Genomic DNA, 24,023 nt, shown 5'->3' on the forward strand with positions numbered 1-24,023 from the left:
GTTACACTAATCAAGCAAGACAAGATCAAGACCACATTAAAAAGACTTAAGCACTAGAGAGTAAGTTATCTAATTAGACATTCACAAACCTACCATGCTAAGATAGCAAGGCATATCAAGTCTAACATGTAACTATTGGATTGGTCTTAAATCAAGACATGTAGTTAACCAAGCTAATTAAGATTAATATCATAAAAGAGCACTAGTGGTGCCATGGTTCTTCTAGCATGAGTAACTACCTACAGAGATTATAATTCACTATTAGCTTAGCTACTTATCATTAGAGCAAACAAAAGAGCATCACATGACTTAAGTGCATTCATCTATTACTAACAAACTTGCATCATTAAATTTTACAATATAACATAGGTACTAATTATAGGTGATGTTGCAAGACAAAGTTGTATCAAGGTTCCTCATTATGAAAGCATTAGCTACTAAGTAACAACAAGGTTTTATCATCTTACACAAAAATCACAAAACTATCCAAACATTTATTTAAACCATATTAATTATTAAGCAACAAGTGGATTAAAACCAAATCATGAAAGTAATTAAGTTGCCAAGGAATAGCAGGGGTTTGGGTGTTCCAAGGTCCATAGACAATGTTCAAAATACATCAAAGTCATTAAACATTTTCCTAATTCATTTTAACATTTAATAATTAAGGAAAAAACATTTAAACATACTTAAATTAGTTAACTAAGTCAAGTAACTCAAAACAATACCAAACTTTTTGTGAAGGCATGTCTAAGCACATGACATTTACACAAAAAGTTTCATGATTAAAGGGTTAATATTTTTATTTATAAAAAACATACAACAAGCATTTTTCTATTAAAATAGGTAATTTTTAAACGTACCAAAATTATTGATCATGACCAATTCATATATTTTTAGGTTGAGCATATCATAACAAGGCTACAGAACAAATTTCATATTTTTAGCATGTTCTAATAATTAGTTATGAATTAAACAAGAATCAGCATAAAAAACATTTTCTGAAAATCAAAACTGGTTAAAAACCTTTTTGTACCCATCCGCAGCTAGCCATAATCAATGACAACTGGGATCGGGGTCAACTGCATAGTGCTCCCGTGGGTGCACGGCCTTCGACCGGTGATTCCTCGCCGGCGGTGAGGTTTCCGGCGATGGCGAGGGCACCTAAGCGCTCCGAGCAACCTCGCCCATCGTTCTATGGTGACGGTTGAACGAGTAAGGCTTCACAGCTAGCACGACACCGGCGATGATGGCTCGGTGGCACTCTAGCGCGGTGGAGGCACCCGATGGCGATGTTTCTAGTGATGGGGAGACCACCCACGCGCCCCCAACCCTCACGCGAACACGCCTACGCTACCGGTTGATCAGATTAGGGCTTCAAGCGAGCTTGCCCATGGCCATGGCGGCACAGCGGGGCAAAGCACGGTGACTCGATGGTGGATCAGAGCGCTATGGCCCTAATTAGCCTAGCTAGGGTTCCGAATAGCCTCAGGGTGCTCACCGTGACTTGGCGACGCACGCGGTTGAAGCGGAGGCGGCACTAACATGGTTGCCGGCGGAGAGGGCGATGATGGTGGCGTGAACTAGCATTGCCGTGGCTTTCTGGTGCATCTTGTGATGGCACAAGGAAAAGGAAATGCCTATCAGCACCACGACATAGCAAGGAAGCCAAAACAAGCGTTGGGAGGGAGGGAGCTGCAGCGGAGCGAGCTGGCCACGGTGAGGCTCATCTCGACGGCGATGGCAAGCCGCCGTGGTGGAAATCCAGCACATAGCCAATTTTAGTTGAGAGAGGTGGCGTGGGTGGGTCAAGGATGAGCGCCAGGGCGAAATGAAGCTATAGGCGAGAGGAATTGTGCGGAGCTACAACGGCGGTGATGAATTTCACCGTTGAGATGAGGCGACCGGTGGCGAGCAGGAAGTGGAAAAGAGGAGCACTGACGTCTTTGCGTTTTATGGGTGCGGGCGACTTCTCCAGCTATGCCAGCTCATGCTTGGTTGGACACCTAGGCAACTACACATCCACACGTGAGGAGGCGGCGTAAATGGGTGACGGTCATCGGTGGCAAGCTGCTACGTGGCAACTGCTTCACTAGGTACTGTAGCAGCCTCACAGCGTCACTTCTCTCCTCTCGTTCTCTCGATTTTTCAAAAGAACTCAAAAAAACTCCAGGAATAAAAGTTGTTCATCTATACGAGCTCTCCATCTTTGCTTAAAACACTAACTCCAAAGGATCAAGGGTTTTGAAGTTTTTGAATTGATAAGATGGTTACTTTGAAACTGCAAAACTGAATTCAGGTTTAGGGTTTTGCAAATTGTTTTGTTTAACTAACTTTGGAAATTTATTAGTGAACAATCATTAATCAATCATTACAACTAATTACACATTATCAAGGCTTAATCATCACACCAACCAATGAAGCAAAAGTTGGACAAGTTTTATTCATGGAAATTCATTTAATAATTCTCCCAAAAATTGAACTTAATAACTGCATTTTAGTGACTTAGGGAAAAATTGGATGTGTGAAAATCAGCCTTAAATTCAATCTTTGAGGTCAAATTTGAACATGTTTGACTTTAGAAACACACACAAACTTTTGTTCTATAATACAAAGCACACTTTGTACCACAAAGTTTATTTTAGAAAAAAATTAATTGTTTAAGCAATTTCACATATGTGAATTCACAAAGAACCCTAATTGATATAAATGACAATATTTCATGCAATACATGAAACACCACAAATGCAACATGGACATGCTATAATTGAAACATGAAGTGCATTCATGGCATAGTACTTGGTGATTATGCATGATGATGATCATGATCAAGATTTTAATGGCTTCTTAACATCTAGGATGTTACAATAGAAGTCATGCATCAGCAACATTATCTGCCATCACACTCATGGTTCATTAGTTTAGCACGGGGGAGCTCTCTAGGCTGGTCCACATATGCCAGCAATGTACTCCCTCTTCCCAATTATAAGAAGTTTTGGATTTTCTAGATACATAATTTTTGCTATGTACCTAAATATATACACTATGTCAAGATACATAATAAAAACAATGTATCTAAAAAAACTAAAACATTTTATAATACCGAACATAAGGAGTAGTACACATTATTCCATTTGTTTTTTAAGGTGCAGTTTGATCTACGATCTCTATGTCCCTCTATTCCAGAATGATAATGGTATTTTGAACATGGACAAGTCAAACAAAATAATAGATTTTGACCCTTAATTTTCTTTACAATATATTTGCTAAAAAGGAAACAAGTTATCTCAGGGACACTTTGGATAAAATTTATTTATGCAAGTTCTTATGTCCTAACTCCTAACCTTGTTTATAAATTAATTAATATATATTATGACTAACTGTTGGTCACGAATTATAGAAAATTAACTTTCCCGGTATAAAATACGTGCTTATCATTCGGGACAGAGGGAGCGTACTATTGTCGGTGTTTTGTAAATCGGACTAGTAATTTTATATGATTGTCATGCTGCTCTAGGAAGACGATGGTAGCATCCAAAAACACGAGGATTTGTACTCGTTTAGGCTAGAGCCCTACGTCCAGTCTCAGAGATGATCGAGTGCGTGTTCCTCGCTTGAATGCTCTGAAGTTCTTATAATGGGGGGTGCAAGAATGATGGAAGAGGTAGGAGGGCTAGAGCTAGAAGACGGGCTGCCCAAAGGGAAGCTTCAAGAGCCCTTCTATGGTGTAAGAATGAGTGAATGAGTTTAGATCCCGCATGATGGGTGCCTTGGCTGCCCTTATATAGAGTTTGGGGCCGGGACGTGTACAAGGAAGAAGGTTCTCCCGACCGAAGGGTCATGAGCCTGAGATAGGCCTAGCTAACTTGGCTTGCAAGCTACGTTGTCATGTGGTGCACGTCTAGGCGTGGTTGTCGTCATGGTCCTATGGCCACGTCGTGGCATGGTGTGGCGTGGTGCTACTATGCTGGCTATGGTAGCACTGTAGGAATGGTGGTGCTTCACCAGCCATCCTGTACGACGTGGTCTCTGTCATGGTCTTCGTCATCGCCTCCTGGTTTCCTAGTGTGTTGTATAGGAGTAGGTAGCCGCCCCCAAGTCATCGATCACCCGGTTGGCTTGAGGAGCTGAGGGCCACAATACCGATCGCTGGGGTCATGGCTCCACCAGTCTAGATGGCCTCTAAGTCAAGGCCTTCATCGTGGATCCCATCCCGTAGTAGGTAGAATCCTACATGTGTCTTGTCGGGCCATATCTGACCGGTGGGCGTTGTATCGGCCGTCATCGCCCTAGGCGGTGTTGTCTTGTCTGAGCTATGTGGCATGGGGGTGGCGTCTGACCGACCGAGATGACTGTTGTCCTCTTGTTCCTTGCGGGGTTAGTGCAATGTGCATACTCTTATTGGAGTAGGCATGTTTGGCTGGGCGTGACCTCTCCCCATTTTTCCAGGGGTGAGGACGACAGAGAGGTCATGAGTCTCTTGCACATTGTGCGACTACGGCAGAAGGAGGGGTCGTGGCCGACCCTAGCCTAGGCGTCAGGCTTATTCTGCTTGGCATAACTAGGCCTCGATCGTTCGGGCCTTCGCTAATTGATGTGTTGTGGGCCACTTGGCCTACTAACTAATCTAAGCTAGTGCATTCAATGCGGTAGGTGGCTGTAATGTTTTGCCCCGTTTGGATGCCCTAACGATGTGGTACGCAACTGTTGAGCCTTGCTGTGCTAGCGTGCCACGTTTCAGGGTATATTACCCAGGCAGGGCTGAGTGGTCTCGCTGATGTTGTACCAGGCCTACCTTTGGGAGTGTCTCGATTTCCCCATCCTCCTACGGGCATCTGACACTGGCCATTACCTCCCATAGTTTGTCGCATGGCGTAGGGATCCCAGGCTGTTTAGTCCGTCCTTGGGCCTATAAATATAGGTCTTCCTACTATTTGAAGTGCTCATGGCTATGACTACAAATTGTTCCTATCTTCCTACTGAGACAGTGAGGAAATGGGAGAGAAAAGTTTAAGGGGAACCACGTGGTTCCCATCGTGTGTCCCACTAGTGGTTGTTTGTGGTGTTTGGAAGCTAATGGTGCCCCTTCAACGACTAGTGCTAGAAGGGGTCTTATGAGCGGGGAAGGATATGCCCATGGTGTGCATGCACTATGGGGATCAGGCAATCCAACCTTGGGCGAGATGGGTTTTGCTGACTCTAAGGCTCTCTGCTTGTGCCCCATTGGTGCTTGTGAAAGGCCATGGGTGCCCGTTTAGGCATCCTTGAGCTGGTGCGACGTCCGTGCCTCCTCCTATGCTCTCGTGCCCTAGGAGTCATGTTGCTATAGGAAGGTTAGCACGACGCTTTTCCTTCCATGGCAGTAGCAAGGCCACCCAAGGCTTACTGGAGATGTCACCGGTGTGGTGATTTCTAGATTTGTATTTTGGTGTGCGGCTTGTCCACGCCCATTTCCAAAGTTTGATGAGAGAGACCCTTTCTTTAGGTTTGCCTGCTTCCCTAGGGTCTTTGGTGGTGGTTAAGTCGTGGTCGCTTACCCTGGTAATGGCACATACCGAGATGCCCTCATCAGCCGAGGATTATTGCGTGGGTTTTGAAGCATCTCTTGTCGTGCGTGATTAGGGAGAGATCCACATAAATATGGGTAGTTTCCTTGTGGAACTACCTTTATGAGTCTTTTTTTGCCGCTGGTCTGGTTAATCTCCAGCAATGGGCCACCAACCTCCATTGGTTCATGAGATTTTGAGACGGTGATGGGTCAACAACCCAAGACATGGGAAGGAGATAGTCATGGCTTGGCCACGATCCTTATCGGGGTCACATGGACCCTGCTCCTTTTTTCCCTATGTCCTTCTTGACCCTAAGAGGTCGTGATGCCTAGTTGCAAGCAACTTTGGTTTCGCGCCACGTGGGGAGAGGCTTGTCCACCGTAACCACATGGTCAGAGCGGTGTGCCTTGTTGAGGTAAATGGGTAATTCAAGTGAGACCTGATATCCTCCCCAATCAACATGGAGTTCGGCTATGCCTGATTGAGGGACATCCCATACATCATTGGCCATCAAGCCCATCGGTCCCCAACCTCCTCCGTAGCGGCCAAAGGGCAAGATGCCTCCCCCTAGAGGGGGTCAACCTGGGTGACTTCGAATTGAACGACACAAACATAGGAGGAGATAGTCACAAGGTTCCGCACCATCGATTAGAGCTATAGGGGCCCATCTCGTCCTACCCCTACCTCTTTTGTGGCCTCGAACCCATCTAAGGGCTAGCCTAAGAGTGGGTTTCTTAAGCACGACGTGGGTCATGGTTGTGGTGGGCTGCTCCGCGCGTGGACTTAGGGGCTCGCTGCCTCCTCAGTCGTGACGCGACTTAATGGCGCTCATCCGCATGTGAACACATGATGCACTATGCTACACAGTTGCTGTAGTGCGGCGGCTTGCTTGCTAAGGGTCCGTGGGACTTGTCCTAGGATGGATTCCACAATGGCGCGGTTCGCACTCCTGGTTGCCGCCACATATATGACCCCTTCAGTTTGAGTTCCCTTACCTTGTTTTTGTCTTCCACTGTTGTGCACTGCAATTAAGAGAGGGGTGTAAGGGAATTGAACTCAAGGGATTTACCTTTGAGGTGCACAATCACCAGTGATCGCTCGGCGCCATCTCCCTCCACCGCTGCCTCTGCCTTCATCCTCGCCTTGTGCCCTACCTGTGTTAGGGATGAGTGAGTGGGTACCTTCAATGGTGACGGAGGTGAGGCTACTATGGCTTGTCGACGATGGCCTCCTTCCATCGAAGGAAGTCGCTGGGTGGAGGGCCGCTGCTGGTGAGGTGCTCCCTAACCGTGACCTAGGGAAATGGTGTCCTTCACCGATTTCCATGAGCGTAGGTTTGGGATTCCGATGTCAGATTTCCTCTGAGGATTTCTCTAGGAGCATGGCGTTCAGATGTAGTATCTTTGCCCCAATGGCATGCTATAGCTAGTGGGCTTCATGGTCGTCTGTGAGGCCATCCTTGGGATAGAACCCAACAAAGACTTGTTCTAGCGGCCCTTCGAAGTCAAGAGTTGGCGGGTTCTAGGGTCTGTCGGTGGAGAGTTGAACATCTAGATGCATTTTAGGATGTCTCATCTCTACCTATGCCAGTCATTGAGGAGTTCAAACCCTGGCTAGCATGGGAATTGGTTCTACATTCTCGACGATGCCTCTGCCACCTTGCTTCCTTTCTTTATCGCTCCTCTAGTGAGGTTGGCCTCCTAGGGTTAGGGATGTGATGGGAAATTACTGGTAGAGGTGTTGGAGATCTTGGAGATTCTCAAGGGCCAAGTGTTAATTGGTTTGGATTGCATTGTGGTCCTCTAGGTCATGGTTGAAGGTTGGGTCCTTCCACTAAAGCGGCGGGCTCATCTGTTGTTCGACTATGTTGGGGCTGAAGACCCAACCCATGAGGCTATGGAGGAGCTTGAAGACAACACGATTGTGCAACAGATGGCCGGGTGGGTCACCACAGGGGTTGTGGTCACAACCAAGTGCGTCGTCATGGCATTCTTGGTGAGTCATCATCCTAACCTAGTGAGCCACCCCTTCCTATGTTCCTCCCCTTGTCCATGGCCGACATCAATCAGGTGGTCACCGACGCAGCTTATTTTTGGTAGCCTATGCCATTGTTTCACTCCTGCTTTCACATATGCCATCCTAGAGGCGCCGATTGTTCTGCCTAGGAGCAGGTGGCTACTGGCGAGTAGAGGTGACTTCGGGTGAAAAAGTTGCTCGAGAGGGTGGAACGACGGAGGTGTGGAGCTCTGCTTTTGGTAGAAGGTGGTGCTAATGGAGGTGAGAATTCAGAGGGTGACCTTGATGGGGAGTCGAAGGTTCTCCAGCATATCCTCACCAAGTCCTGGAGATCTAAAGATGGGGCCAGGTCGAGCAGTGGTGGTATTGCGGCACGTGCCATGAATGAGGATGGGGCCGTGCGGAAGCGTTTGGCTTCGTTGCAATTGAGGAGGCTGAGTTTGAAGTGCCCTCATGCCACTAATGGTGGTGGTCAGGGCCTTTCATCCTCGACCCCATCCGGCCCGTCCTGAGTCAATTTGCAGCCATTCGGCCATGAGGTAGGAGTTCATGGGCGGTCGGAGGTCGACACCGCTATTCTAGTGCGGGGTGCCTCGTTGGCTTTTGGTCCTGCGACGTCGGGTGCCATGACCCCGGTTGCGGTTCTGCTCCCAAGGAGAGGCGTGACAAGTCTTGTCGTCCCTAATTTGGTGAGCCCCTCCAAGAGGTATGTTACCCCCTGGCCTTTTTCTTTTAGCGGTAGAGCCTATATCATCTTCTTTCTCGTGTCTTTAGGGAGTTCTATTGTAGGGAGATGTTTCTCGGGTTTGTGATTGCCAAGCCATTGGGCTTTATGAACCCACTATTTGTCATTGAGCCATAGTGAGGCTGCAGTGACCGTAGCGTGACACCTTCCTCTCGTGACCCTATGTTCACTGGCTACGGGTGAAAGTTGCTTTGATGTTGGAGCAACAGTAGGCATGATCGAGGGAGAGGCCTCGGATGCAGGTGAAGATGAAGTGACTACTGTTCCTAAGGAGGAAACAACCTCACCATCCTCCATTGATCCATCAGTTGTGGGGATGGTAGTTAGTGGTGTTGGTGGGCCAGCCTTGGTTCCTCACGATGAGGAGCTCAGACCTAGCGAATATACTCTCATTTGGTCACACCCTGTGGATCCCCCTGAGGCTTTGTTCATGGTGAATGACATGGCCAAGTAGGTTGCATGGGCTGGCACCTCGCAGAGCCATGGGGGTATCCTAGTGACCCTATCAGAGTTGGTCAATGCAGCCATCATGGTCATCGAGTTGGGCATGGAGGCCCAACAGTTGTTGATCAAGGAGGTCGTGCCTCATGAACAGGTGAGGCCCTACTGCTCTGCTTCGTCTTTTGAGCTCACTGTGCAAATTGTTCCTTCAGCTAGATGGCGTGACTATTTCTTTCTTCTTTTGTAGGAATTGATGAGGGCTTCAATTGAGAAGTCCTTGTGTTTGCGGCCAGCCTTCTAGGCATAGTTGAGGGGCGCTATGAATCATGACCGCTAGGCTGAGGCGGAGGCAGAAATGCAACACCTGCGGGAGGAATTGGAGGCCTCCCAAAAAGCATGGGTGGAGCTCCATGAGGGCCTAGTCAATGCTATTGGAGGGGTTGACTCGACCCAATAGCAGCTCATGCAACAGGGGGAGTGAGATCGATCTTAGATCGGTTTGCTGACGACCCAGGTGGCCAACCTCAAGATGGCAATGGCTATTCAGGAGGCAGAACGCACCATGGCAGATGCTGCTCGAGATGAGGCTGAGCAGGGTCATCGGTGCTTCGAAGCTGAGTGTCAAGGTCTTTGTTCCACTTGCGCTGGTGAGTTCTCCTTTGCCCGCGTTGGGTCTTAGCTTGACGGCCATGCTTGATTATGGATCTACCACTTGTTTTAGGTTTGCGCACGAGGTGAAAGCTCTAGTTTGATTTTGGTGAATTGATGAAACCCTGAGTGCTAACCTACTTGCTCTAGTGATCATGAGAATAGGGAAGCACATTCCAAGTGATGGAGCAAATGGAGATGATCACGATGAGGATGATGGTGGAGTCCATGGAGATGATCAAGTGCTCGAGCTTGGAAAAGAAGAAAGAGAAAAACAAAAAGCTCAAGGTAAAGGTGAAACTCCATAGGAGCTCTTTATTTTGGTGATCGAGACACTTAGCGAGTGTGATCACATTTAGGATAGATAGTTGTACTATTAAGAGGGGTGAAACTCGTATCGAAATGTGGTTATCAAAGTGCCACTAGATATTCTAACTCATTGCATATGCATTTAGATTCTAGTGAGTGCTAACACCCTTGAAAATGTTTGTGAAAATATGCTAACACACGTGCACAAGGTGACACACTTGGTAGTTGGCACATTTGAGCAAGGGTGATGAAGCTGGAAATCAAAAGGTGCTAAAACAGAGGCCTCGGACCCTACTCCACTAAGCATCGAACCCAGCTTGGGGAGAGTCTGATGGCTAACCCTAGCTGAGTGGCATGAGCGTGGTGGCGTCAGACCGAGGTTCTCAAGGGCATAGGACCAGACACGCGCACTGTTCCTCAGCATGGGAATTGACGCAGAGCTCGAGGGCATGACACATGGCAGTGTCGGACCAAGGTTGGGGTCTGACAGTGGGCATCAGACCAGGGTCTAACCATTTTAGCCCTCTCTAGACCTTACTAGACCGCATCGAACCCTCCTAATGTGGAGTCCAATAGCTGGGTCTGAGGGTCTATTCAGCGCGCGAAAGGCTATCGTTGGTGGCAACAGTCGATTTTGTTTGAACATGGTTACATGGCAACACGTGTTTGGCTATGATCGGCGTTGGACCCTAGTGTTGGATGGTCCAACGGCCCATGTCTCTGGGTCTAACAGTCACTTAAGAGGCCTAACGGTCACTAGCTCGAGGGGGCTTCTATTTAAGCCCCATGGCTGGCTTTAGCTCACTCTCTTGGCCATTTTCATTAACATATGAACCTAGTTAGCTAAGTCAAAGCCCTCCCACTCATCTCTATCATTGATTCATCATCTTTATGAGATTGGCAGTGAATCCAAGTGCATTGCTTGAGTGATTGCATCTAGAGGCACTTAGTGTTCGTGTTTTACTATGGGATTCGCTTGTTTCTCTTGGTGGTTGCTGCCACCTAGATGGCTTGGTGCAGCGAGGATCATCGAGCAGAGGAAGGTGATTGTCTCTGGCTCCGATCATGGTAATTGTGAGGGGTTCTTGACCTTTCCCCGATGGAGAGCCAAAAGGTACTCTAGTGGATTATTTGTGGCTTGTGTGATCCACATCTTGTGTTGGTTGTGTGGCACCCGATTGCGGGTTAGAAGTGTGATGCCTATTAGCGCGTGAACCTCTAAGTAAGTGAATCGCCACAATGAGGACTAGCTTGCCAGCAAGCAAGTGAACCTCGATGAAAAATCTTGTGTCATCTTGTCCCGAGGATTTCTTGGTATTCATTGTGATTGATTGATCATTGCTTGCCACGTCGGTATATTCTCACTACCTCACCCTTGTATTTACATTTCTAGTGTAGCTAAGCTCTTTAGTGTAATTAGTTTTGAGAGCTAGCTTGTGTCGGGTCTAGTGGTTAGTGTGGCTCTTTAGTTAGTCTTTGAGAGCTCACTAACTTAGTGGTAGTGACATAGCCTCTTGTGTGGGTTAGAGATCATAGTGACTAGAATTGTGGATAGGAGGCTTGCATTTTGAGTTGGCTAGCATAACACTCACTTTGCTTCATAATTTTCTAACCATCTTGTTAAGTGTTGTTGTAGAAATTTTTATAGGCTATTCACCCCCTCTAGCCATTAGGACCTTTCACGAGGGTGCTCTTGGATCTAGAGGTGAGGATGGCCACAGAGCAAAGGGCGTAGGAGGTGACCATAGAGCTGGTGGCGCTGGCCAGTTCTAGGCAGGCTATGTGTGACGTCGTGATTGGTGTTGGCCAAGGGAGTACCCAGCTGGCACTTTGTCTTGACGAGGCTCATCACCGGGTGGACCCCCTAGTCTCTGTAGGGGTTCACAGTGGTGTGCTTGTGGCCTTAACGTCTATCAGCTCCCACTATGAGGCATAGACTATAACACCATGGGGTAAGGATACTCGTTGAGGAAGTCTGACGCCGAGATCCTTGTCACCAGTAGTTTGCCGCTCGTGGTGCAGAGGTCCTCACAAGCAAGGTGCCGATTGCCACTATTCATCTCTAGTTTTAGGCTTTTGATGTATAGAGGTTTCTAGTGTAACTAGTCAGGGTTTTATGTGTGTGTCCTTTCTATAACGAATATGTCTAGGTTCAGTGTACATGATGGCATGTGATTGGAGCATTCATTTGCCATTTTGCTACCTTTTTTATTTTCTTTTCATTCGAGTTGGAATGTGCTTCATCCCCCTAGCCCTATGCTCATGGGTGCGTGTTTTAACCTAGGGGTTGGCCCATAGGGCTAAATGGTGTGCGATCCATTAGATTGAGGAGGCATCAAGGGTAGGTCATAGATCCGGCATGATGTGTGAGGAAAAGGGAACGAGTGGCTAGAGATCTATTTTCTTTCGCTCCCTTTGTCTCGAGCGAGCAAGTTCACCATTTCTTCTTAGACCCATGCGAGCGGGAAATCAAGGTTCGGGTCATCGGTTCCTCATCGCGAGAGACATGATTGGAAGGAGTTTAAGGCGGATCAATCGCTGGGACAATGGCAAATAGTGTTGTGCCGGGGGTCATGTGTTTATGCCTATGTGTGTAGTCCACGCGAGTGAGTCATGTCCTACTGTTAGCACAAGTCGGGTCAAATCACTTGGGAGTTAAGCACCACTAGGTTGATATGTATGGGCATCATGCTATCTAGTTTGCTTTATGGGTTGGCTCTGAGTTTCTACAACTATTGGCGGGCTCATTTGTGCAAATGGATGTGCTTGGGTAGAGAGGCTAAGGTCAAGGTGGATGTGACTGACCGATGTACCAGAAGCTGTTGTGAAACTGGTTGCCGTTGCCCAGGGTGCGGCGAGCCCCCGAGCATCTGCTCGTGATGAAGTTGTTGCGGTCTCTAGGCCAAGAGCCGATGATGGTGCTTCTTTACCACATGGAGTGGTCATAGCTGGTGCGGATCGTCCTCTTGGGCTCCCTTGGGGCGGCCCTTGCCGGCTCGACGTCCTCAGCGGGCTCGTGAGCTCTCGAGGATGACTTCTTTGAGTTCGGCTCGCTGTGGCTTCTGGTCATGAGAGCTCGTGCATTCTGATGCATGAGCCTTCATGGTGTGATGAAGTCATGGTCATCATGCCTTCGCTTCTAGGCATGATTGCCGCTCTTGACGAAGAGCCGGTGCGAGCTGTCGCTGTGAGTGTGGGCTCTGAGGGCAAACATGAGTTAATCCGCTCGACGTGACATGTGGTACGCTTAGAGAGCCCGCTTCATTGGATGCACATGCCTCCAAATCAAGGCTAACCGTTCACTGAGATGTGATGGATAGTTTATCCACTGTGTAGGATTGGGTCACGTACGATGTTTATAAACCGAAGTATCTCAGAAAAAGAATCGTAGCGTTGAGAAGGATTCGGTAAAATTTGGAGTCAAAGTGACGGTCGAATTGGGGTTTAACTTCAAAACTTTTTTATAGGCAATAGAGAACATAGATTGATTCATGTGTAATTTTGGTAATTTTTTGGATCCGTTTGATAATTTTAATTTGTTAAGTGCAATTATAGAATTTTAATTGATATAAATTGAATTTGAGCTATGACTGCATGAAATAACAAGTTTTTTTCTCTTCTCTGACCTTCAAACTTTTTCTACTATCCACATACAACATTTTGTTACTCCATGTTAAGATTTGGTATATTTCTAGATCTATTTGCTATATTTAATTAATTCATTGCATTTTAAGGAATTTTTTGGTATAAGTCAAATTTGAACTACAAATGATTCAAATAATAGAATAAAATGAGCATAAAAATGATATTTATGTTATTGAGTTTGGTGTGAGGCCTTACCCAGGAATTGAAAACAAATTTCAAACATCTTATTTATCACACCCAGTTTTAAAGACAAAACCAAGTACTAACTATATGTGAGCCCAGAAAGTCAAATCACACATATAGCGATAAATTACAATAATATCAAGAGACAATGCTTTATTATATAATGAAACATGCTCATATTTAATACTTACATCAGAGTATCGCGGAATGGTAACTAATCCTTAGGCTCCATTCTTCACAGGGACGGCTGACTAGGGGCTACGTATGCCAAACACTTCTGATAGTATTATGAGAACTCCTTCGTTGTCTTCACCAATCTTCTGAGCAGCTTTTACCAAAGTCTGGGGGTGTGGGGAAATAGCAAGGGTGAGCACATGTCGTACTCAGCAAATATAACATGGGGTTCATGAGGCTCAAAAGGCTAACACTGGTTTAACTGCGATTAGCTTTTAATTGTCATAATTTTAGCAATTGAGTAGCAACAAGTTTATCACCAGCCCATGTAAACACATGATCAGGTAAACATGAATAATGAATAGCATAAACAGTAGTCATTAGTGAGCATCTTCATCATCCATATCATTAGTGTTCATCATCTATTCCGTAAATGTAACAAGGCCGCTCGTGACCGTGAGCACGGCTGATATACCAGTTTTACACTCTGCAGAGGTTGTACACTTTCACTACGAGTCGTGATTTACCCTTTCGCCCGAGGTAACTAATCTCTTGACCCACTTCCAAGGAAGGTCGGCAGGGATCACTATGAAGCCTTTCAAAGGTTCGTCTAACAAGTTAGGGCCATTAGATTCACTCGGCAAACAGATGTAGAGCCCCTCTTCCCGATGGCACAATGACGCGCAGCCTATACACAAGGGGACAGAGGCCGCACTATACCCGATTCGGCAAGCCATTCTTACGCCAATAAAGGTAACCACTAACAAGCTAGAAAAGGTCCTCATACTGAGCTAAATCCAGAGCCATGTAGCCCTCACAGTTGTACTGTAAGTCCCGAATGATCACTTACAGATAAGTCCTTAGGGAGAGGAATCTAGAGCACTATAAAAACAGCCCAATGCTCTAGCCCCCTTGTTCCATGTTATTAAAAAGCATCTTTTAATGTTTATCGCATATACCATTAGTCAAGTTACAAGATCATGGTTTCAGTTGAGCACTAGCATCATACTACCCAATGCAATACCCCATAGGTATCAAGGTACGAGGTACAAAGTACTAGGAAATCCTTAGTGGTAGTCAAGGTAGACACATGCAGTATGAATTAAATGATTAAAGGTGTATAGGATAACAAGGAAGATCCCATGCTATACTTGCCTTATAAGCTTGCTCAACCTCCTCATAATTTGCTTCTGGTTATCACCTTCCGATCTTCATCGCTCACAAACGATTCTCGTGGTACTCATAGCAAACATCACGCATAGGAAAGCATGCAAGAAACAAACATAGAAAACTAAGAACAGTACACCACACAAGAGAAAACAACGTACTAAAAGAGAGCTAGTTGCTACGGTCACAAGATCACAAGAAACACCGAAAAACGATGCTACCGTTAGAAAAAACGGCTATCGAAAAGTTTACACTATAAAAGGGAAATAAAGACTACGTACTTGATTTATTTTAATTAAATAAAACCATACGATAGTTATTAACTCAGATTAGTTAAATTATATTTTGGTTCAAAGCCAAGTTAAAAGTAATCATGTTTTATTAATAAATATTATCGTATAGTTTTAAGCAAGTTAGATTTTAACTTTGCAAAATAAAATAACATGTCAGATCATTTATTCGAATTATACATGGTGCGTGTTTACACTAACCAAATTATTATTTACAAACATATTTATGTTGCTATTAATCAAGTTAACAGTGGCGCATAAAAAATGATTGTTAATCTCCATGTTATTTTTAATTTGGAAAGCAATGTGAACAGAGATTAGTCAAAATTAATATTTAAACTAAAAATTTAGAAAAACATGAAGCGTGTTAAACTTCGTTGTCATACAGTAGACTACATCGATTCCAACGTGACACGGAAAGAATAGATTAAAGCGTGGCTAAAGCGGTTAAGATATGATGGAAATAAGATAACGACAATGATGAACATATATAACTACAGAGACTGAGTGGCAGCCTGAGCAGCTCCACCACCGTATATGAACGGTATAATTTCTTGACTGAGGAATAAATAGAGAATGATGATTTATTATGCATGAATGACAAGGCATGATATCAGCACAATATTTAATCACTAAAATAATGGACAATGAGGTGATGCTGACCTTTTATTAATCGGCCATCAGTAGTTTGTTAGTGATGTAAGCAACAACGTTGGTGCTGGTTCAGAGCACGACGACTTGCAAGATTACAGCACAAATATAGCTTGGTTTGCAGGTGTGCGAGTCAAGACTTGTGGCCGCGAGCTTGTTTTGTTGGAGATGCATGGATCGACAAGCGAACAAGTTCAGAGCAACTCTCGTATGTGCACGCAGAAGGATTTTGGCTTGTTCATGTGCACGTAGACTTAGGCATGCATGGTGCTTGCAAGTTGTGTTGACGACACGCTGGACACGAAAGCTCACGAGTGGTGGCCGGTCTTGCGGAAGATTCAGGCTCGTCTTCTGCTCCGGCAAGAGAACATGCACAGCTGGCGCAGGGCCATGGAACAGGGCCGGGACAACCTGAAACGAGACAGACAAATTTGATGGTCGTAGACCTGACAGAGATGAAGATGGGAGCACGTACTAGAGGTCCCCATTGGATGTAGCTGGATCGATGAAACGTACCCACATGTTTGACGGCCGGCGGCTACTTCGGCTTGGCACAGGAGCATCCGTGTAAGGCGGATGGTATCCACGTCAGTCAGCAGGGTCGTCTGGACTGCAGCTACGTGCAAGCGAAGGCGAGCAACGAAGGGCCTGTGTCATCCCAGCGAGGCTCCAGACACCTACGGCTCCAGGAGGCGTGGCGCGAGGTGAGACGTCCAACGCAGGCAGCGACAGACGCTAGGGTAGGAATAGGAGTCGATCTATTCTGCTGAGAAAAGAAAAAGAAACAAAACGAGAATGCGACCTACTATATCAAGGAACTGAACATGTGGGGTTAGATCAGTCGGAGTGTGAATTTTGATTAAAGATAAGCCCGACACATGATTATTAACCATCCGTAGATGAAAGAAGATATATACACTAGCAAAAACATGTATGTACGTGTGACAGGGTACCTGATGTGTTTGAACAGAGGTTGCACCAGGCAAAACACGTAGCAGGTAGCTAGCTAGTTGATGAACTGAACATGTTGCTAGTTGATGAAATAGACGAACAATGGACAAATTCGACAAGATTACCATGCCATCCGTGGATTGCTTCGTGCATGCTCTGGCCGGAAGCAACACAGGATCGGCTCGACCGAGGTGATGTGGGGCTGGCTTCATGGCAGGGCGGTGCGCTGACTCGCGTGGCCAGGACAAGATGATGACGGCACACGCTGAGCACGGACGCCCGGAGTAGAATCTCCACGCTTGCGCATAGAGGCAGCGCGGCCACGCTCGCTTGGCAGACTGCGGCGGCGGCGGTGATAAGAGAAGGAGGACAAAAATATAATTTACTACACGAGAGATTTCCCAAACTAGGAGCTGCCCAAGGGGTTGGTACAGATTTATAGAAAGAAAAACTCCCCACATCTACATCAACTAGCAATATGGTACTAATTGATTTTGCACCCTCCACATTTACTAATGGGCCTAAATAAACATTAAAGCACATTAGTAAATAAAGACATGTGCCGTTAGGATTTATTAGAATTATTGCACATGGGCTTTGAGCGTTGGAAAAAATGAGAGATTTATTATTTTCGGAATTAATTTATTCCGTGGATAAAATAATTCCAGAAAAGTCTAGAATTATTATTTAAGCCACGAAACGTACTCCAAAAGCTCTAAAAATTCGAGGGAAATTCCCAGAGACATTATGGAACATAAGGAACCCAAATAAAGTATTTGGAGCCCATGATAGGATATTTTGGAGCATCTAAAGATTAAATTATGCTCACAGACAAGTAGGAACAAGTTCTAGAAAAAGCTAGAATAATTCCCGAGAAGTTTGTAGAGATTGATTGATGAATGAGAAACTCAAAGGAATGATTTAGAGCAGATAAAGAGGATCTTGGAAAATACCGAACAAAAAGATTAGGATCGAGAAAATAGGAATTTGATTACAGAAAAAGATAGAGGCGAGCCGAAGACAGATAAATGACTTACTAAACGCGTTTTGAAAATTTTACTCACTCATTACACCAAGTCACACAACAAGCAAACATCACATCAAGCAAAACCCATCAAATTAATTTGAAAAAGATTGAAAATTCATTTTTCTATAACTAAATTTGCACTACCTTAAACTAATCTTGGAAAATTTTATATCAACACTAAAATCACTTATTTTATTTATTGTTTTCTAAGCACAACCCAAAATCAGAAATTTTGGGGTGTGACATTATTCAGGAAACACGACCACGAACGTGTGGCCGATTGGATTTTATATTTTCAAAAAAGCAAACGAAGCCTAAAAACATGAGATTTGTCAAGATCTAATGATATCATACGTGGAGGCCATGGTAAAAAATTGAGAAGGTTTTGCACAATCTGTCACGTACGATGTTTACAAACCGAAGTATCTCAAAAGAAGAGTCGTAGCGTTGAGAAGGATTCGGTAAGATTTGGAGTCAAAGTGACGATCGAATTGGGGTTTGACTTCAAAACTTTTTGCATAGGCAATAGAGAACATAGACTGATTCATGTGTAATTTTGGTAATTTTTTGGATCTGTTTGATAATTTTAATTTATTAAGCGTAATTATAGAATTTTAATTGACATAAATTGAATTTGAGCTATAATTGCATGAAATAATAAGTTTTTTCTCTTATGACCTTGAAACTTTTTCTACTATCCACATACAACATTTGGTACTGCTTGTTAACATTTGGTATATTTCTGGATCTATTTGCTATATTTAATTAATTCATTGCATTTTAAGGAAATTTTTTGTATAAGTCAAATTTGAACTGCTAGTGATTCAAATAATAGAATAAAATGAGTATAAAAATGATAATCATGTTATTGAGTCCGGTGTGAGGCCTTACCCAGGAAATAAAAAGAAATTTTGAACATCTTGTTCAGTAAACACGACCACGAACTTGTGGCCGAATGGGTTTTAAATTCTAAAAAAGCAAACGAAGTCTAAAAATCATGAGATTTATCAAGATCTCATGATATCATACGTTGAGGCCGAGGTAAAAAATTGAGAAAGTTTCGCACAATTGGTCACGTACGATGTTTACAAACCGAAGTATCTCTAAAAAAGAATCGTAGCGTTGAGAAGTATTCAGTAAGATTTGGAGTCAAAGTGATGGTCGAATTGGGTTTAACTTCAAAACTTTTTTATAGGCAATAGAGAACATAGATTGATTTATGTGTAATTTTGGTAATTTTTTTTGGATCCGTTTGATAATTTTAATTTGTTAAGTGCAATTATAGATTTTTAATTGATATAAATTGAATTTGAGCTATAACTGCATGAAATAACAAGTTTTTTCTCTTCTGACCTTGAAACTTTTTCTACTATCCACATACAACATTTGGTACTCCATGTTAAGATTTAGTATATTTCTGGATCTGTTTGCTATATTTAATTAATTCATTGTATTTCAAGATTTTTTTGGTATAAGTCAAATTTAAACTACAAGTGATTCAAATAATAAAATAAAATAAGTATAAAAATGATATTCATGTTATTGAGTCCGGAGTGCGGCCTTACCTAGGAAATGAAAAGAAATTTCAAACATCTTGTTCAGGAAACGACCACGAACGTATGGCCGAATGATTTTTAAATTCTAAAAAAGGAAACAAAGTCTAAAAACTATGAGATTTGTTAAGATCTCATGATATCATACATGGAGGCCATGGTAAAGAATTGAGAAAGTTTCCCACAATCTATCACGTACGATGTTTACAAACCGAAGTATCTCTGAAAAAGAATCGTAGCATTAAGAAGGATTCATTAAGATTTGGAGTCAAAGTGACGGTCGAATTGGTGTTTAACTTCAAAACTTTTTTATAGGCAATAGAGAACATAGATTGATTCATGTGTAATTTTGGTAATTTTTTGGATCCGTTTGATAATTTTAATTTGTTAAGTGCAATTATAGAATTTTAATTGATATAAATTGAATTTGAGCTATAACTGCATGAAATAACAAGTTTTTTCTCTTCTGACCTTGAAACTTTTTCTACTATCCACATACAACATTTGGTACTCCATGTTAAGATTTGGTATATTTCTAGATCTGTTTGCTCTATTTAATTAATTCATTGTATTTCAAGAATTTTTTTGGTATAAGTCAAATTTAAACTGCAAGTGATTCAAATAATAGAATAAAATGAGTATAAAAATGATATTCATGTTATTGAGTCTGGAGTGCGGCCTTACCTAGGAAATAAAAAGAAATTTCAAACATCTTGTTCAGGAAACGACCACGAACGTATGGCCGAATGATTTTTAAATTCTAAAAAAGGAAACGAAGTCTAAAAACTATGAGATTTGTCAAGATCTCATGATATCATACATGAAGGCCGTGGTAAAAAATTGAGAAGGTTTCCCACAATCTGTCATGTACGATGTTTATAAACCGAAGTATCTCAGAAGAAGAATTGTAGCGTTGAGAAGGATTTGGTAAGATTTGGAGTCAAAGTGACGGTCGAATTGGAGTTTGACTTCAAAACTTTTTGTATAGGCAATAGAGAACATAGTCTAATTCATGTGTAATTTTGGTAAATTTTTGGATGCGTTTGATAATTTTAATTTATTAAGTATAATTATAGAATTTTAATTGATATAAATTGAATTTGAGCTATAACTGCATGAAATAATAAAATTTTTTCTCTTCTGACCTTGAAACTTTTTCTACTACCCACATACAACATTTGGTACTCCTTGTTAAGATTTGGTATATTTCTGGATCTATTTGCTATATTTAATTAATTCATTGCATTTTAAGGAATTTTTTGGTATAAGCCAAATTTGAACTGCAAGTGATTCAAATAATAGAATAAAATGAGTATAAAAATGATATTCTTGTTATTGAGTCTGGTGTGAGGCCTTACCCAGGAAATAAAAAGAAATTTCATACATCTTGTTCAGGAAACACGACCATGAACGTGTGGCCGAATGGTTTTTAAATTCTAAAAAAAGAAAACGAAGTCTAAAAATCATGAGATTTGTCAAGATCTCATGATATCATACGTGGAGGCCGTGGTAAAAAATTGAGAAGGTTTCGTATAATTTATCACATATGATGTTTACAAACCGAAGTATCTCAGAAGAAGAATTGTAGCGTTGAGAAGGATTCGGTAAGATTTGGAGTCAAAGTGACGGTCAAATTGGGGTTTGACTTCAAAACTTTTTGTATAGGCAATACAGAACATAGATTGGGGTTTGACTTCAAAACTTCACAACCTATGGTTTGCCGAGTGTGAGACCTAGGACACTTGGCAAACAGCTTCATGGGCCCCACACACACGCAGTAGTTTTGGATTTGGAAATGGGAAAATAAAATAAAATGGGTTTGCCGAGTGTCATATCAGAGGCACTCAGCAAACCCCCCTTATATGCACCCCACGGCCGGCCGCACTCACGCACAAAGCCATAGGCACACCCAATGCCCCACGCTCGCACCCGTTGTCCTCCCGCGCCATGTTCCCGCCACTGGCATGTGGCCCCCATTGCTCGGTGCCCCGACCCCAGCGGCCGACCTCCTGGCCCACCTCTCGCCGCCTGCTACTCTGCCCTAGCCCCACCGCGCCCTCCACTGGCCACACATTCCCTGCGTTGGCCCAGCATCGCGTCGCCAACCCCGCCTCACGCCGCCAGCCCGACATGCCTGACCACGCCGCCCCCTCCATTATTTTCGCGCCAGCGGCCCCGCGCCCCCTCCGCCGACCCTGCGCCCCCTCCACCGGCCTCATGCCACTAGCCCCACGCCCCTCCGTGCACCCACCCATGACACTGCTGCTGCCCCCAATGCCCAAGCAGGTGAGCGCCCTGGACCATGCATTGAAGGTGTTTGATGAAATATCGATGAAGCTGTTAGCTTGTTAATAGCACCTGTTTGCCATATAACCTATGAATCTTGATTTTAGGGAACTGTGAATTATTTGAATGTGACATACTTGGTGGTTTGAAAAGTTGTTTGCCATAGAAAAGAAGTGCCGATATATCTTACTAGAGACATAATAATTTCTTGGTTAAACATACTTTTAGAAAGATAGTATAAAGAGATACTAGATGGAAAATGCCATAATTTCTTATTTAAACATACTTCAATTATATGCCATGAGCATAAGAAAGTTAGGAAATTATAAGTTCTTCTCTTGCTACATGCACATTTAATTTCAGCATACAAGTGACATGTCTTGTTTTATGTTTTAATAGGTTACGCGGCCGCCGCTCCCTGCCCCGCCCTACCGCCACCGTCCGTCGCTCTATGCCTTGCCCTCCCACTGCCCCCCACCTTCTCCCTGCCATGGTTTTGCAAGGTATAAGCTATGCATGTCAGCCATCGTGCCATTGGTTTGCTGTGTATGTGGTTGTCGGCCATTGTGCCGTTAGTTTGTTGTAGGTTGTGGTTACCTCACCATGCAGGGGAGGTGTTGCCAAAATTTATAATTGACACTATTATGTTCCTTTGTTGCAGGAGAGGCCATTACAAAGATCGTTCCCCACCATCCATGACTCGTCACTTTGCCCTATATCAAGGTGAGGCATCCTACACCCCTCTTTCCATATGATGTGAAACATAGGATGTTCGTATATCATGTAACCTAGCTAGGCGTCTCCCATTCGAAGAGACACGGTTGGAAATATACAGATCTTTGCATATCTATAACCGTATCTATTTCGAATTGTCCATGTTTTTTGGATAGCCCGAGTATGTGTAGATGGGGTTAGTTTCCTTGCTCTACTCTGATCTGAGACAGAGTTTTGATAGCATCTCCCTGTTGTTCTCCGAATACCCAATCTCCCTGCCACGATATGTATTTAGAGAACAACGGGGTGGTGCTGCCGAAAGTCTATCTTGGATAGGAGTAGAGCATGGAAACTAAACCTATCTACACATCCTCAAATGGGATTAGGACCTATGTTCACCTATTAGACCACCACGTAGGAACCTATAGATGTGATTGATTTTTATATTACTTACTGATATGTTAGAGGATGGATGACCGTGAGTGGATGTACATGGGCCGCTCTAGTTAGGGTTCGTTCACCGATGAATGGATTGAGAAGACCGATGCTTTCTTAGAACTAGCATTTGTAAGGGTTAAAGGAGCGCATGCCACTTGGTGTCCCTATAGCATTTGTGCAAACACATGTCGACAAACAAAGGTGGTCATGGGTAAACATCTTTGCAAGAATGGATTTACGGTGGACTATACCTGGTAGATCTAGTGAATCCAATCGTGTGAGAGACGAGGTCATGAGACAATGCATCGAGGATTATGATGCCAATGTCGGGGTAGGAGACATGTTAAATGACTATCATGAAGCACACTTCGATGAAGGACATAGGGAGGAGGAGCTAGAGGCAACTGCAAAGGCGTATTACTATATGTTGTATGTGGCATAGCAACCCCTTCACAGGCATACCAAGGTTTCTCAACTGGATGCCATTGCACACCTAATGGCTGTAAAGTCCTAATTTAGCTTGAGTCGAGAATCCTTTGATGTTATGCTGATAGTTGTTGGTAGCCTTCTCCCGGATGGTCACATCCTACCAAAGAGCATGTATGAGGCAACCTCAACCTCTCAGAATAAGCGGCTAGATGGGTACACGAATTCATTTCTTTATTCTAATGCTCAATTATGTATAATTTCTAATCATATTACTTTTTTGTAGTCGGTGGCACATGGTGGCGAGCCTTGCTCCTTGTTCATGGCATATTCTTTGCCCCACAAGGGCAAGGCGACGACCGACGTCGCCTACAACCCAGAGGACCCGCACTCGGTGTACAGCAATGAGTCCATCCACAATCGCCTCGATGGATACACATCGATGGCAAGGGTGGTCTATGGCCTAGAGTACGATCTGAGCGCCCATGACCTTGATGGAGAAGTGGTCATGAGGGTAGGAGGAGGCAAGAAGCATGGCCAGTTCTAGATTAGTGAGGGCACAATTGACACAACTAGTACTCCCACTCTCTCCTAGATTTGAGCATGGAGCACCAGTTCCAGCCCGGCGATACACCCACGGCCAGACTCTACATGGTTCTTGATGAACGCACTCCAGGTTATTTCTGTTTTATTCATCATTCATTGATTTTTACATACTTTTGCATTGCATGGTAACATTGGGATAAAATATTGTAGGCTCAGCTGGAACAAGAAACGAGGCGCCAGGAGGAGGTTGAGGCGAAGATGGAG

The 24,023-nt window shown here is 43.9% G+C and overlaps 1 protein-coding gene across 1 annotated transcript in view; it reads right to left on the reverse strand.

The window, feature by feature from the left end:
- The window catches only part of LOC136507622 (putrescine hydroxycinnamoyltransferase 1-like), a 34,481-nt gene extending 13,000 nt beyond the window's left edge, over window positions 1-21,481 (reverse strand). Inside the window, exon 1 of the mRNA XM_066502290.1 lies at window positions 21,259-21,481. Within this exon, the coding sequence (XP_066358387.1) occupies window positions 21,259-21,481 (223 nt within the window). The remainder of the gene's footprint in view (window positions 1-21,258) is intronic.
- Window positions 21,482-24,023: the final 2,542 nt, after the last annotated feature.

The sequence above is a fragment of the Miscanthus floridulus genome, chromosome 15 (genome assembly GCF_019320115.1).
Source record: "Miscanthus floridulus cultivar M001 chromosome 15, ASM1932011v1, whole genome shotgun sequence".
Lineage (NCBI taxonomy): Eukaryota > Viridiplantae > Streptophyta > Magnoliopsida > Poales > Poaceae > Miscanthus > Miscanthus floridulus.